This window comes from Oryza glaberrima, chromosome 7 (assembly GCF_000147395.1).
Source record: "Oryza glaberrima chromosome 7, OglaRS2, whole genome shotgun sequence".
In the NCBI taxonomy this organism is placed as follows: domain Eukaryota; kingdom Viridiplantae; phylum Streptophyta; class Magnoliopsida; order Poales; family Poaceae; genus Oryza; species Oryza glaberrima.
The window spans coordinates 17589382-17605617 of NC_068332.1; the positions used below are offsets into that span (position 1 = coordinate 17589382).

Below are 16236 nucleotides of genomic sequence, written 5' to 3' on the forward strand. Positions count from 1 at the left end.
TTCGTAGAGTATGTTATAAAAGTTAGTTAAAATCTGAAATACTGACAACTATCCGACCCAAATTTACCATTGATCAACTTAGAAAAGCTAGATAACAATATATAAGCACATGATAGTTGTTAAAGGCGTTGAGCTGAAATTTTGGACACTTCACCCAACCCATGGTTAAATTGTGGTGTTCCTCTATAGATGGAGCGAGGGATATATCACATCCAGGTTATTTATATCTTTAAACAAATTTCATGCTTTTTTTTATGAAATCTTGAAGGGCTAAGCCTAGGTTACCAGCCCTAATTCTCTACATCCTCCCTTCACTCATGTCTTCTCTACAAAAGGTTAAAGGGTTTGAACTAACTCAACCTTCCATCACTAATCCAACTTTAAGTCCAATTATTACATATTCAATGTCTAATCTAACCTAGCACAAGGTCTAAATTATGACATGTTAAGTTCTATTGAACGATGATTATCCAGTTGTAGACTTTTTTTCATTGCTTGTATTTGAATGTTTCACTTTGCTTGTTTAGATATTGCATCAAATATTTTTTGATGTTTCACTAATTTTATGGATCATGCACAACTTTTCTTTTTACAAATGCTCCTTTTGTGTGATGTTTCGCACCTTACTAGTTAGAACATTTAATGAAACAAAAGCAACCTCATACTATTTTAGTTAATGTTTTACCTGTCTGCTATAGCATGTTTTCTGATCGTTGCAATAACTGTAGCAAATTGTTGCACTAAATATGCAGTTATTTTCAAAATTCGTAGTTTTTTCTTTAAATATTATTATTGCTATAATTTTCTGAATAATTGGATTAACTTGAAAATTATAAATTTTAAAGTGGTTGGACCGACTTTATAGCTTGAAAATTATAACAAAATATAACTCGAAGTTGTAATATAAAATAGCTCAAAAGTTGTATTTGTTGTATCAGATTGAAAATATTATCGGAGCCTACAAATTTCCATCTTCCATCCTTCGTTTCTCGTGCACATCCCTCTTGAACTGTTAAACGGTATATTTTAGCTAATATTCTTTTATAAGAAAGTTGTTTTTAAAAAATTATATTGATCTATTTTCAAGTTTTTTAATATAATACTCAATTAATTATGGTTGATGAGCTACCTAGTTTTGATGTTTTGCATTTTTTCTATACTTCAGAATTATCATTATCAAGCCTGTCACGGTGTCACTCCAACCCCTTTAAACCAGAGCCACCAGAAAATCCCTCCGCCGCCAAAAGCAACCTTAAACCCTAGCACCACCGCCGCCGCCGCCGCCACCCACCCGGAGCCATGCGCCGCCCGCGGAGCCGCGGCGCGGCGAAGCAGACGCGCCTCCGGGAGGCCGACGAGATCCGGTTACTCGAGGCCTGGATCGACGCCGGCAAGCCCGCCCGGGGCACCAGGCCGCCTCCCCTCTCCAAGTCCTCCTCCTCGCCCGCCGACGCCGCCGCCGCCAAGCGGGGAGCCAAGGGGGCCGGAGGGGTCCCCAGCAAGGCGGCCGGCGAGCACCCGGAGTACGGCGCCTGCGCGCGGTTCGACGAGCTGCCGCTGTCGAAGAAGACCAAGGACGGGCTGCGGAAGGCCGGGTACACGAAGATGAGCGAGATCCAGCGCGCCGCGCTGCCCCACGCGCTCTGCGGCCGCGATGTGCTCGGCGCCGCCAAGACCGGCTCCGGCAAGACCCTTGCCTTCGTCATCCCGGTAATCTCATGCTGCTAGTTTTTTGCTCCCGTGAATTCCCTCATTTCGGGAATACAGCCTCTTTTGATTTTTAACAATTCACGTACTCCCATGAGTGGTGTGGTTCGCAATCTCCGCAAGTAGAAATATGCAATTAGAGTTCACTTCTACTCCTACCTCGTTTTTTTTGAAGTGGAAGCGGCAAAAGATTTGCCGATTATATTAGAAGAAAAGGGAGTGTAGTAAGTCTAGCTAGGCGCTATTACATAGTGCGCTAATTACAGGAATATTGGTAGGCCCTGGAGCATGAAGGCTGGGCTCTAACTACATTACAGAAGAGGAAATTGTCCGCCTAAGTTTAAGGGGGCTTAAACGCCCACTCTTGCTCGTTAATATCTTCAAGGACGTAGAACACAGTCTGTTGGCAGTTTGGTTCTTGTTGACAGAAGATCTTCGCGTTTCGTTGTAGCCATGTGTGCCACCAGGTCTTGATGAGTGCCGCCACCCTTAACCTTGGTTCCTCCTTGGAACAAGAAGAAGCCAGTGAGTGCATCCACTGCTTAGCCGAGGTTGTGTCGAAGTTCCCCGTGAAGCCCTTTGCAGCTGCAACTCTCTGCCAGGTCTGTTTGATGAATGTGCAATGGCAGAAAAGGTGATCGGTGTCTTCAAAGGCTTGCCGGCATAAGGAGCAGATCCAGTCACAACTCCAATGTCTTACTAGCAGGTTTTCCGCTGTTAGGGTCCTTTGGTGTAGGGTCCATCCCAAGAATTTTTGTGTCAGAAGCGCCTTTGCATTACAGTTTACAAGGAACACCGGGTCTGATATGGATCAAATGAACTGTGCACGATATGCACTTTGCACAGAGAACCTCCCTGTATTGCCCCTTGTCCAGGTTATCTCATCTTCTTGGTTTTCGTGTAGCTCAATTTGATTGAGCAAGGATCCAAGGTTGACCAGCTCATGGATCGCTTCGATGGCCGTAATTTGCCTAAAGGAGTATAGCCAGTTGTTGTTCGGTAATTCTATATCCAATTTTCTGTTTTTCCTTTTTGCCAGACCGAAAAGCGTAGGGGTGATGTCCTTGGGGCAAGGACCCTGCAACCAATTGTCTTTCCAAAAAGAAATCTTTCTTCCATTGCCAATGGAGATCTGTGTGCATGCCTGGGAAAGGCAAATGTCTTTTTCGTTGCAGGGGCTTTCCATTGCCTCCCAGGGCCTACTTTGATCCTGCCATCTTAGCCACAGCCATCTTAGTCTTAGGGCGGAGGTAAATTTCTCCAAATCCAGAATTCCTCTTCCACCTAGTTCCTTCGGTCTGCATACAATGTGCCAACTCACCAAGCTGGCGCCCAGTTTAACATTTTCTGGTTCCTCCCCTTTCCACTGGAAAGCTCTTCTAATCTTGTCGATCCTCTTTAGGACCCACTTTGGAGCCGGCAGTGCAGTGAGAAAGTGGATAGGTACTGAGGAAAGTACCGACTTGATCAAGGTTTCTCTTCCAGGTGCAGTGCAATATTTTCCTTTCCAACCCGGGATCTTTGAGGCAATCTTATCAATCAAAGGGATGTAATCTAGCTTCCTTAATTTCCTTAGATGAAGTGGGATTCCAAGGTAATTAGTTGGAAAGGATGCAACTTGCCCTGGGAAATGTCCAGTAACATGGTTGATGTCAATTGCTGCGCATGCAATAGGTAGTTTTTTGATTTGTGGACATTGGTGATCAAACCTGCCACATTCCCAAAAAGCTCTAGGATCTTCTTGAGATTGTTGATATCCTGCTGCGTAGGCTTTACAAAGAGTGCAACATCATCAGCATACATAGAAACTCTGCAGTGGAGCGGTCCCGACGGCAGAGAGGATAACAGGTTTGCTTCTTCCGCTTTCCTGAGAATACGAGTTAGTGGTTCCATGGCGAGGACAAACAGCATTGGCGATAGTGGGTCACCCTGTCTCAACCCTCTAGCATGCAGTATTGGCGGTCCTGGCTTTCCATTGAGCAGGATTTGTGAGGTTGAAGTGTGGAAGAGTGAGCATACCCATTCGCGCCATCTGCTTCCAAAACCAAAAGCCTGTAGGGTTTCTAAAAGGAATTGCCAGCTGATGGAGTCGAATGCTTTGCTAATATCCAATTTTAGAAGCAGTGTCGGGACTTTATTTCGATGGAACCTTTTGACTAGATTCTGTATGTAGATGAAATTTTCATGAATTGCTCTCCTTTTGATGAAAGCACTTTGGTTTAGAGAAACCAATTCGTTCAGTCTTGGCGCTAGACGGTTTGCCAAAAGTTTTGAAACGATTTTGGCAAAGCTATGAATGAGACTGATCGGTCTATATTGTTCTGCTGATGTTACATTTTCTTTTTTTGGTATGAGACAGACAAAAGCTGAGTTGAGTTCATCCTACCTCATTGTACTTTTTTCTTGAAAAGATTTTAGCTCTGTGAATCGTTGTCTTGAAACTGAAACTATAGTATTTGTTTCATATTGACTGGCAAGCTCAAATTATTTTCCAAGGTAATAGTGACCAAAATTTGCCTGATGAACTTACCATATCACAATTCTATTTGGCAGGCTTTAGAGAAGCTGTACAGAGAGAGATGGGGTCCTGAGGATGGTGTGGGTTGCATTGTTCTTTCTCCCAATAAGGATTTAGCTGGGCAAATCTTTAATGTTTTCCAGAAGGTAGGGAAGCTTCATGGCTTCAGTGCTGCTTGTATTGTTGGTAATCGCAAAGGTCTTGATGAAGAGAAGGCAGTCATAAACAACATGAATATCTTAGTATGCACGCCTGGGCGGTTACTTCAACACATGGGCGAGACCACAAACTTTGATTGCTCACAGATCCAGGTCACTATACATATCTTGTTCTATAAGACTGGTGAATTGCAAATGTTGATATATCGATAATCTAAAATGCTGCCTTTTTTGGTAGGAAACAGATTTTGGTGATTGATGAGGCAGATCAAGTTCTTGATAAAAATTTCCAAGAGCAAGTTGACAATGTTGTTTCTCAGCTTCCCAAAGTTAGACAAACATTGCTGTTCTCTGCCACACAAACAAAATCAGTTAAGGACCTTGCAAGGGTTAGCCTGAAGGATCCTGAATATATAAGTGTGCATGAGGAGGCTACAACAGCTACTCCTGATACCCTTGAGCAGTATGCCATGATTGTGCCTCTTGAACAGAAGCTAAATATGCTCTGGAGTTTCATCAAACGTCATCTAAAGTCAAGAATACTAGTATTCTTATCCAGTGTCAAGCAGGTGATAATCTGTTCGTTTCTCTCAAGGTTGCATATTTGTTGTATTTGCTTTAAACATGAGGCTTGGCAGGTAAAATTTGTGTATGAAGTTTTCAAGAAGCTCCGTCCTGGTATTTCTTTGAGATGCATGCATGGACGGATGAAATACGAAGTACAGCAGGCCATAGTAGCAGAGTTCAAAGAGGGACACTCGGTTCTATTCTCAACTGATATATTTGCTAGAGGATTGGATATAGAGGATGTTGATTGGGTCGTACAAGTAAGTTAATTACAAACACTATTTATCTGCTTGAACTTCGCTTCCTCTAATCTATTCATTTTTTTTTCTAGGTTGATTGCCCAGAAAACATTGCTCTGTACATCCACAGAGTTGGCCGTACAGCTCGTTATAACAAGAGAGGAAAAGCTCTTATCTTCCTTTGTCCAGAGGAAGAGAAAATGCTTGAAAAATTGAAGGCAGCTGAAAGTAAAATACCTATACATATTAAAAAGGTTATAATCCTTTCTTCTATTACACTTGCTTAGTGGAAAAAAACTATTTTTTAAGATTGATGTATGTCAGTTCACTTTGAGGTAAGCTTTGAAATGACAAATCTATTCTTGATGACAAACTAACAGTGTCAATAGGTGATTTACCATAGAACTGCTAAATTTGTGCATTTAGAGCTTGCAAATACTTCATGTGCTCATTTCCTATTTTTTTACCTGTCCAAATTTCTTTGTTCTAGCCAAACACAGAACAACTGCAGCAGATATCTCAGAATATAGCGTCAGTGCTGGTGCAATATCCCAATTTGCAGCAACTGGGTAAAAGGGCTTTTGTCACCTATCTGAAGTCAGTGTACCTCCAGAGCGACAAAGAGGTGTTTGATCTGAGCAGGTTCTCTATGGAGAATTTTGCCGCATATGCTGCTTCTCTTGGTCTTCCTGTTACCCCAAAGATTCGTTTTGTTAGCCACAAAAAGAATGTGCCAAAGAAATATATGGGGGATATTGATGTGAAACGGATGAAAAGAAGTTCCAAACCTGAAGTTATAGAAATTAATCCACAGGCCAAAAGTAACTTAATTGAGGATGATGGAGATTATGATATCCTTTATCCCAAGGAGCAGCAAACAGATGTAAATATGGCTGATGGTCTTGATGATGTCCTTTATCCCAAGGTGTCCACTGCAGATACAAATAATGAACCAGAGAAAGTCACACAGTAAGTCCCTTCCAAGTAATTTTTTCAGTATGGGGAATTACTTCCACCTTTTAACTTCAGACCACGAAATTTCTTTTTGTAGATACTGTTTTGTGGCATTTATTCTAAACCTATTGTCATTATCAGGTTGGGAAATAAGTCCGTGAAAAAGAAGAAGCTGAAGATAAACGTGCATAGGCCATTGGGCACAAGGGTCAAATTTGACGATGAAGGCCACACTATCCCTCCTCTTGCATCCATAGCTGAAGAAGTGGGCTCAGGAGATGTAATTGACAAGGATAAAAGTATGTTCATCCTCTTCTGATCAATTCATGGTATTCTGCAGGTAGGTTATGAGCTCAAAGACTAATATGTAATTTTTGGTTCTATTCCAATAGTTTCCCAGAGGTACGCAGAGATATTGAGAGAGATGCAGGAGCATGACAAGGAGGACAAGCTCGAACACAAGAGGATCTTGCGCGAGAAGAAGCTACAGAAGAAGCTGAAGCTCAAGCGCAAGAGGAATGAGGAAATGGACGCAGGGTCAGAGAACAGTGGCTCGGAGTCGGACAGAGACCAGAGGACTGCCTCCAAGGGTAAGAAGAGGTACTTCAACAGCGATGACGAAGAAGGCAGCAAAGATGCGGCGAAGGATGGGGATGTTCTCGCTCAACAGGAGGCGTTGGCCCTGAAGCTTTTGAGTAAAATGCACAGTTAATTTAATGGTTTTGTACCGCGTGATTTTAATGTAGGCAGCTCTCTGCAACCGGAGAGTGAAATTTTGATCAGTGCTAGTCTAGTTCCCCGGGAGTTGATATATGCATAGGATCTGGAAATGTACCAGATTCTGTCATTCTAGTCGTACGTCGAGAATTTTGATGGAAAACATGGTGTTACTATATTATGTACTTACCGTTGAGGGTATTGTAATTTCCATTTATTATATACACAAATGTTTTGCTCTTTGAACCCATCCCATATTCAATCTCCAAAGTCCCGTTCTTTCACAAAGGAGAACATATCTATCTTTTTTGGTTTTTTGGCTTACACGATGTTTTTTTTTTTTGCAAAACATTTATATAGAAAAGTTACTTAAGAATCATATAAAAGTAATTAAAAATTAATTAATTATATGTTAATATCTCAACTTGTTCTACATTTTCTCAATCTTCCTCTTTCTCTCTCAAACACCATATTCCTCTAAAATTAACACTTGCTACGTGGCATCGTGTCTCATATTGGCTGAGGCGTTGAGTGGTGATGCGTGCCATGTTGTGTTCGATATAATGAGATGCGTGCCATGTTGTGTTCGATATAATGAGATGCGTGCCATGTTGTGTTCGATATAATGAGTGTCATTGACATATTTGTAAACGAAAAATATTTTTTTAATAAAATTTTTATATACATGTTTTTAGTGATCTAAAATCAAAAACTGAAAAATAAAATACAATAGAAAAACCCTAAAATCAACTGGAAATTTACGGTTAAAATTTAAATTTTGACTTATACTCCCTCTACCCCATAATATAAGGCGCGCACGCATTTTAAAATTCAACATTTAAAACATTTGACCACATAGTACAATATGAAATGAATTTTATTTATTAAAAATTATATCATTAGATTAAGATTTAAATTTACTTTCATATGATTATAATTTTATTGCTACAAACCTTATAACATATGAGACAATATAAGCTAAATATTAGTTTTGAAGACCGTGCCAACTTTGATCGCGTCTTATATTATGGGATAGAGGGAGTATAAGCATAAGCCTAAGGGGAAAAAAAATGAACATTTGCTGAGTGGTGATGCAATGGGTGTGTTCGGTGGATATGCAAAAGGTTCCATCGTTTCGCTTATTCGGGGAAGGCCTCATAGAATAAGCGAAACAGCATATCTATAAACTAAAAATAATTTGTGAATAAAACTTTTTTGTGAAAAATAAACTTTGATAAAATAACCCAAAATCAACTCAAAATTTAAGATGAAAATCTAAATTTTAGCTAATAAGTATAAGCGGCCCAAATGATGCGAATTGCGAAGCTGCTGGAAACATGCACGGAATGCATCGATGCTGCCGTGCTATGGGCATGTTGTCACGTTCAACCTTCAAGCACACTCACCGACTCACGAGTCACGAAGGTGGTAGGAAGATGTGTTTGGAAGTTGGTAAAGAAGATGGGCGTACACCTTACACTTGGTTGTAAGAAAAGGCTGTTGCAGCCCTCGCCTATGAAACATGGAACTTTGATGATTACCACTACAAGGATAACCCAAAAGGGAGGCACCGACCATCGAACGCTTTGATTTCATGACAAAAAAGTGAAGATCAGAGGACTCGCAGCACTGACGGGAATCACAGCCTCACAGGGGGGTGATGGTTTCATTTCCATGCAAAGGCCCAAACAAACCATCCATAAATAACATTAGTCGCCTCAGTAACTCTCAGAGCATCAGATTTGATGATCATCACACCCAGGGAGGCCCAAAAAACGAAACACTGGCTACTGTCAAAAGGGTTCGATCAGTCGTCTAACGACAGGTGGTAGCGGAGCTAGAACACGACCTCATCCACACAAAGACATCTACAAATAACTTAAGGAAGCGCCAGCTCGAGTTCACGCAAAATGTACACCCTGATAATCCAACTGCGAGATCTGAAAGTTGCACGTCGCCATGGTCACTGCATAGTATGAGGTTAACTGTCAGCCAAGAACATGCTAGCATATCATCGTGTGATAAATGATGTACTGAAATTGTTATCTTGTGGCTACAGATTCAATTGACAATTGCAGTTCAGAAAGCAGATGTTCATCAATGCTTGTTTGCTCAGTTGTAGTCTAAAAGGTTAACTTGTGTAGCGTATGATGAGAATGAGGAAAACAAATGTGGATGTTTTGACTGGGCTTTTGATCTCATACCTGCTGTGGGGGCTGTTGTAGGGGTTGCTGCTGCTGCTGTGGGGGCTCCTGCTGCTGTTCGTAATTGCCATAGCCAGAATATCCATAGTAGTTTTGCGCACTAGGATCCTGTGCATTGGGTGCACCATAGTAAGAAGAATCATAGCCCTGTTGGTATCCATAGTAGTTGCCATTCCACTGGTTGGCATCCTGCTGGGGAGCCTGAAAGGATGATTTTACGGTTAACCTATGCACATGCAGGCTACAGCTAGCATCAAAGGCAAGGAATTCAACTCTGTACACAAACCTGCTTGTTCTGAGGAGTACGGCCCCATGAAAGCCGAACTTGCTGCCCACCAATCTGAGACCCATTCAGCACACGGATGGCTTCTTCAGCAGATGACCTGAAAAAAAATACAATATAACCAAAGCAATAAAGAATCAGGTCACATGTTGGTTTAAAGATGGTTAGCAAAGAAAGCCTGAAGAATTTATTAACCTGCTAGTAAATTGGACAAATCCACAACGCTTGCCTAGAGGAATCTTCACATAACCAATTTCCCCATATGGAGTAAATACTTGCTTTAGATGGTCCTCATTTACATTGGAATCTAACCCGCCCACAAAGATCTATTGCACAATACGAAAAATAAGGAAACAGCAACTCTTAGAAATTAAGTAAATCAGAAAGTTACTCACTGTTGTATTATTGGGATCATTCTCCAAACTGTTTCCTTGGGAGCTCTGGTAACCTGCAATGACAAAACAAAAGCACCATAAGTTCCGAAAGATCATACTAAATAATATTCAAAACCCCAAACCAATGTTAGTGATCATGTTTGCTAGTCAGACCAAAGCAAACAAAACTGTAGACAGACTATTCCTTAATAACCTAGAGGGTAAAGTGCATGTGAATATTGCTGTCTAACTACGATGAATCAATCAGCAAACAAAAAAGAGCAAACACTGTTAGGGGAGGGTCGGGAAGGAACACAAGCGGTCCTTTGCTTCACAGACGTGATTTACTCACTGATTGCATCAGCTTAGCTGCAATACAAGAATAAACTGGATACAGGAGCATGGATGTTAGTATGGCAGGTCAGTTATGAATTTGAGTTGATGGATGGAGCTCAAGACCACCCCATGTACTTTGCAGTAAATGTGCAATAATACCTATGAACTGCAATTAACCTATACGGCATATATATACAAAAATAGAAACTTAATGGCATTCATAAGTTCCAAATGCAGTATGCCAATCATTCATCAGTAGTAAACTGAGAATTGCTTTTATAAAGCACAAATATTTCTCTTATTTGTGACCACACCTAAATCTTGCCCATGTATATAAATATGTTCAAGAAGATGGTTATCACATATCACTTGCTGCCCTGCATTATTTGAATAAAACCTAGAAAGATTATTTGAATAAAACCTAGAAAGTTTTTAGTATTACAGATAACATATGAATGGGGAAATGGAAAATAGAGGAGCAAAAGGAATCTGCAATATAAAATAATTTGGAGAAGACAATGTGATATTGCTTATAGGTTGGTGCAAATAAAAGGAATGATAGGTTGAAGCAGAAAGGTACATTAAGACTGTGGGAAGGCTAGATAGAGAAACCTAAATAGATAATTAAAGCTAAAATTGGAAGTACTGGAATATGATAGAGAACTTCGCAGAATGTAGTTATCTCAATGTAGTGGCAGAAAGGGAGAACAGGAAGGTGGCATATTTGCTCCTTACTTCAGAACCAAATTCTCGCAAAAATTGAACACTGACCTAACTGAGGCCATGGATTGTGACATGTATCTCAGCTGAAGACAATTCCAGACCCTATAAGGTGGCATGGCGTCCTGCTTTGAGAAACATGAATTTTGTTTAGTTTTCCATTACTTGGTTGTGTTTATTTGTATTTACCCCAATCTTATAAAGGAAACAGCAGGATGAAGTGTCTGTTTACAGCAACGAAGCAATGACAGCTATCCTTTAGTAAATTGACTAGAAAAAAGAAGTGGTAACAGCTCCCATCCAGCAAGTGCAAATGGCACAGTTAGCATATGAAGTGAGTTAGATTTGGTATTCAAAATGTTGACCCATAGAGGTTCTAATAATCAGTAATCCTGCAAGATTCTATATAAGCAAGGGTCAAGCAATACAACAAGAATTAATACTTTACTGGAAGTTAACTAAGTGCCTACCATTTGTTGAATATGTCTGCTGGGTACCCATATTCTTCTTGTTAGCTGCCGGCCCAAGCCTCATTTGCCTTGTAGACAAGGTCGCTCCATTCATCTCAGTCATAGCACGTGTTTGCTCATTTTCATCTCCAAAACGTACAAAACCATATCCCTTGGATCGCCCAGTGACTTTGTCAAAAACAACTTTGGCTCCTCTAACTGAAGGATAACTGGTTTTGAATGCTTCTTCCAACATGGAGTCTGTAACATCAGAAGCTAAATCACCAACAAATATTGTGTGCTCAGGACCATCATCAGCAGCACGCCTTTCACCAGCACCACTAGAAGCCCAGTTTAGCTTGAAAAGTTGGTCAACATTAAGCATCATCCTCCCATTAAAGTTAGCCAGAGCATATTCTGCAGCAGCGTGAGACTGAAATTCAATAAAACCATAACCCTCAGAGTGCCCACTCTGCTTGTTGCGGATGACTTTCACAGAGGTAACCTGCATGTATCAAAAGCATTATTACCAATAGTAGTAATAATAATTGTATAAAAGGGGAAGCACAAAATTGTTCAGCAAGACAAGAAGAGCATACGAACAGAAATGCAAAAAATGCCATAACACAAATGAAAATGTCAGAACTGCTTATATCGGTTGTATCAACTTAAAAAATGACATGTGCAACGATAAACTCTCACAAAATCAAAATTGTAAAGGAAGTTATTGACTTAATTTTAACTCTTAAGGGCATAGTATCGCATTTAAAAACACAATGGACATTTTTGCTGTTTTCATAGGCCTTGAATAATTCGGGTCTAAAGGCCTTTTTTTGGTCTTCAGGTTGTTTTGCTGTAATATATTATATCAAATGGTATTTAAAAAGCATGATTGCTTCAAAAGGTTGAAGCCATAAAGGCTTTTAGCTCTAATGACTTATATAAAAAAGAATTACAGCATATTAGCACTTCTAGCCCTAACATGATGAGCTCTAATGACTTATAACAAAAAAAAAAAGAATTACAGCATATGAGCACTTCTAGCTCTAACATGATGATTAAAATAGAGCTATAACATATGCTAGACTTCACTAGCACTGAATAACTTCCTACAATGCATCCACACACATAAAAAATCAAAATCAAAAGCGCCTAATCCACGACATCCTCAGCACAAATCTAACATCAGAGAAAGAAGATCACCTGCTGTCCCATGGGGGCAAAAGCGTTGGAGAGGTAGCTCTCATCCATCCAGTACTGGAGATCCCCGATCCACAGCGACCTGATCTCGTCGCCTCCCGGAGCGGGCCCGCCAGCCATCTGCGCCCCGTACTGCTGCTGCGGCGGCGGCGGCGCGTAATGCTGAGGGGGAGGCGCGTACTGCTGGTGCGGGAGCTGGAACTGCTGGGGCGGAGGTGGCGCGTACTGCGGCGGCGGCGGCGGCGGCTGGCCCCACATCGCCGGCGGCTGCTGCGGCGGAGGCGCGTGCGGGGGCCCCGCCTGGTAGTAGTGCGGCGGCAGCGGCTGCTGCTGCTGGTAGTACAGCTGAGGCGGCGGCTGCTGCTGGTAGTGGCCATGCGGCGGCGGGGGCGCCCCGGAGACCTGCGGCGGAGGAGGGGCCGCGTGGTGGCCGCCGTTCATCGTCGGCGGGGGAGGCTGCTGCATCGCGCGTCGCGTCCCCGGCTGCTGCTGCGGCGGCGGCGGCGGTGGCGGAGGAGGCGAAATCCTAGGCGAGCGCGTGGTGAGGGTTTTCGATGCGTGGGAATCGGAGGGAAGAGGCGGCGCCGCGGCGGAGCGTGGGATTTTATGGGCCGGATCTGGGCCGCCGTTTGTCTCGGGCCCGGCTGGGTGTCCGTTTGGTTTGGAAACGGCCTTCTGTTTTTTCTTTTCTTTTTTTGGCGAGGAATCCTTGTGCCGTTGGATGCGTCATCAATGGTGCGATAACCATAGCATGTAGGAGTATGAAAAAAAAGATATATTTTTGGATATATATGATGCAAATGTTGGGAGGGTGACAAACTCAAAAAAAAGCTTACTACTTGGTCAAGCTATTTTGCTTTGGTTGAAATATTTTTTGACACAATTTATGTTTTCCAAGTTAGGATTAAGGGTGCGTTCTTTATATTAGATTATGGTTCTGCACATAAACAAGAACCATGATTAGAATATGATTAATTGGATATTAATTATTAAAAAAATTAAAAATAGATTTGTTTGATTTATTAAAAGCATATTTTGTGTATAAAATTTTTGTACAAAACACACTGTTTAACAATTTGAAAAACATGTTAATGGAAATCGAAGAGTGGCTAAGCTTAGGCCCTGTTTGATTCAGTTTAGGATTATTATGATCTGGATTATTATGAATAAGCTGAAACAAACAAGTAGATTGTTATGATAGATTATTATAATCTAATAATCTCCTCTGGAGGAGCTTTTTCCATATTATTGAGTGGCTCACTACCTTATATGCCTCCAATAATCCAGAGAAACAAAACAACTCACAACTTATTATATGTCAGCTTATTATAATATAGCTTAGAATAATCTGATCTAATAATCTAAATTAAAATAATTTTAAGCTGGAACAATCAAGGCCTTAACTAGCTGTTTAGAACGTGTTCTTCTCCGTTGAACACGATCTTTCTCCATATACTATACATTAGGTACATGATATTGTTAGGTCAAGTTTAGACTTGATTTTTGTGGTGAGGCACATGATAATATACTATACATTATCTATGTTTTTTTTAGCATTTTTGTAACTATCTATATTGTAAAATAAAGATACATCAGAGGACATCCCCACAAGGATGAAAAATCCATATCCTAGTATCTATGTCCCCCATAATACACTTGAACAAATGGTGTTAGGCTTCACCGACCTCAAGGTACAGCCAATCCGGTGATGTCATCAGATCATAAGTGTGTAAAAATACCATAGGAAAACACTCAACTAGCCATGTATCATAATAGTTCTTGCAGCATTGCAACTTTCTGCCCAGAGCAATTATGCACCACGAATAATGCGTTAATTAATTCCAAGGTTTGGATTGTCTTTTTCTGTTTATATAAATCCTCTTTGATTAGCTTTCTCATCGAAGGAACAAAAATAAACAATAAGCAAAAGGGATGAACTTCTTCGCTTTGACAAGCAATAGCCGCTAATTTGATGTATTATTCAGAGCTTTGACCTCTGATGGCAGTTCTAGTGAGTAGATCACCTTGTTTAATGCAGGAAGACGCCTCCGATGTCAGCTGAGAGTGACAAATCTGTCGACAAACTTAGCTCCTTTGATGCCATTTGTCAACACACTGAGACCAACTCGAGCTTATATAATATGATTTCATTTGAAGCTTCTGTTTGTTTTGTTTTGGATCCTGAATTTCACACAACTTTCTGAATTTCTGCCTGCAGGTTGTTGCTGTCAGGTTATGGTTAGTTGCTCTGGTATGCAGAAATGGCAGCATGAGTTAGACCCCAAATCTACTTTCTCATCCAGCATAAACAAATGAGCCATCCGGAGCCTCTTGATCATGCACCTTTTGTTTTGCACGGACACATTGCCACATCCACTAGGTAGTTTATTAGTAGTAGGTTAGCATTTGTTAAGCTAATCTAATCTTGCACATTGCTGCAGTCTTCTTGCTTAGATAACTTTTTTTTTGAGGAAATCGCTTTTTTTAGAGATAACTTGAAGGAGGGAAAAGAACAAAAAACGCAGAGAGAGATTCAGAATGCGTTTATGAGACCACAAGATTCAGAACTTATCAGTGGAGTAATAAAGAACTAAAGATTCAGTGCTTCATGCACAAAAGAAACAGCATCTAACCCAATGAGATTCAGAGTCCTCACAGATGTTCACCATCTGTTACTGGGCAATCATGGGTTTCTGATTGCAGAACAAATAACAGAAGCAAGATCAAGAAGCATTGCATTTGATTTTTTCATCAAAAACTACATCAACATGCATGTATCAGATCAACAAGAAAAACATATCTTTCAGCAGCACAAGACCACAAAAAGATTCAAGCTTGGTTACGAGCTAAACAGGAGCAAAAATGCCATAACAGGAACATCTTTGTTTAGTGTACAGATCGAGTTAAACAGGAGGCAAAAATGCCACAACAGGAACATCTTTACATTACATTTTTTGCGTGCTACAGTCCACCTAAACGCATACAAAAGATCCGTTCTTTCAACTCTTCGAAAGGAAAAAAGAACCGATCTTTGATCAAAGCACGGACGCCATTAGAGCCATCGCTTCGAGCAACACAGGCAGCAAGAACAAGTTGCTGCTGCTACTGCTCGAGACATGCATGAGGAGCTCAAGAACACGAGCCAAAAGGAAGAAGACGATATGGGAGAGCTCAAGAGCAAGAAGACGAATCATGGAGAGCCGAGCTGCCGCGGACGAGCCGCCTCAGGCTCCGGAGGTGCCTCTGCAGTCCCCGGCAGAGGCGCAGCCGGACGCTCCGGGCGGCGAGCCTGAGCCGCCTGAGCCGGACGCCGACCTGCCTCGCCGCCGGCCTCCTCCCCCTCCCCCTCCCCCTCGCCGCCGACGACCCCTCCAGCACCTTGTGGATCAGGTACTGCGCCTGCAGGTGCCGCGCCTCCTCGGCGTCCACCTTGTCCACCTTCGCGTACGCGAACGGCGCCGCCGCCGCCGCCGACGGCCGCAGCAGCAGCAGCATCATCGTGATCTCGCCGACGACGACGAGGAGAAAAAGAAACAAGAAGAAGCTTCTTGCAGGCTTGCAGCTAAGCTGTGATGATCTCTCACACTTCTGGGACGTGTGAGCCTGTCTGTCAGATATATAGATGGGTCACACAAGATCAAGGACAGTGTAAGGCTCAGGCAGGCTGGTTCCAGGCCTCCTCATATATTTTTTTTATGGAATTATTATTGGTGAGATCATGAGAGCATTAGTTGGACAGGCCGTGTCATTGTTTATTGCCGCGTTTTCTTTTCTTTTCTTCTCTTGTTTGTGCATGGATGACGATGTTCG

General features: G+C 41.7%; 3 protein-coding genes across 3 annotated transcripts; 1 reads left to right on the forward strand and 2 right to left on the reverse strand.

Annotated features, from left to right (window-relative positions):
- Positions 1–1226: 1226 nt before the first annotated feature.
- LOC127779892 (DEAD-box ATP-dependent RNA helicase 32) lies at positions 1227–7102 on the forward strand. Its single transcript, XM_052306816.1, has 8 exons — positions 1227–1710; positions 4261–4536; positions 4629–4952; positions 5022–5210; positions 5282–5443; positions 5680–6158; positions 6285–6442; positions 6536–7102. The coding sequence occupies exons 1-8, from the start codon at positions 1300–1302 to the stop codon at positions 6853–6855; spliced, it is 2319 nt and encodes a 772-aa protein (XP_052162776.1). The 5' UTR covers positions 1227–1299; the 3' UTR covers positions 6856–7102.
- Positions 7103–8490: 1388 nt separating this feature from the next.
- LOC127779794 (RNA-binding protein L-like) lies at positions 8491–12991 on the reverse strand. The gene is made up of 7 exons (XM_052306695.1): positions 12430–12991; positions 11248–11731; positions 9743–9795; positions 9543–9673; positions 9351–9447; positions 9065–9265; positions 8491–8826 (listed from the first exon to the last, which is right to left on the reverse strand). Exons 1-7 carry the CDS (start codon positions 12889–12891, stop codon positions 8824–8826), a joined length of 1431 nt encoding a protein of 476 aa, XP_052162655.1. The 5' UTR covers positions 12892–12991; the 3' UTR covers positions 8491–8823.
- Positions 12992–15214: 2223 nt separating this feature from the next.
- On the reverse strand, positions 15215–16010 carry LOC127780410 (uncharacterized). The gene has a single exon (XM_052307320.1). It carries the CDS (start codon positions 15922–15924, stop codon positions 15598–15600), a length of 327 nt encoding a protein of 108 aa, XP_052163280.1. The 5' UTR covers positions 15925–16010; the 3' UTR covers positions 15215–15597.
- Positions 16011–16236: the final 226 nt, after the last annotated feature.

Bases quoted from the DNA above. Each gene is read 5' to 3' on its own strand.
- LOC127779892 (XM_052306816.1), top strand. From the start codon at position 1,300: ATGCGCCGCCCGCGGAGCCGCGGCGCGGCGAAGCAGACGCGCCTCCGG. The intron at 4,537-4,628 runs GTCACTATACAT...GGTAGGAAACAG, and splicing joins TTGATTGCTCACAGATCCAG to ATTTTGGTGATTGATGAGGC. The intron at 5,444-5,679 runs GTTATAATCCTT...TCTTTGTTCTAG, and splicing joins TACCTATACATATTAAAAAG to CCAAACACAGAACAACTGCA.
- LOC127779794 (XM_052306695.1), bottom strand. From the start codon at position 12,891: ATGCAGCAGCCTCCCCCGCCGACGATGAACGGCGGCCACCACGCGGCC. The intron at 9,796-11,247 runs GTAGGCACTTAG...TTGTCATTGCAG, and splicing joins GCAGACATATTCAACAAATG to GTTACCAGAGCTCCCAAGGA. The intron at 9,674-9,742 runs GTGAGTAACTTT...ATTGTGCAATAG, and splicing joins ATGATCCCAATAATACAACA to ATCTTTGTGGGCGGGTTAGA.
- LOC127780410 (XM_052307320.1), bottom strand. From the start codon at position 15,924: ATGATGCTGCTGCTGCTGCGGCCGTCGGCGGCGGCGGCGGCGCCGTTC.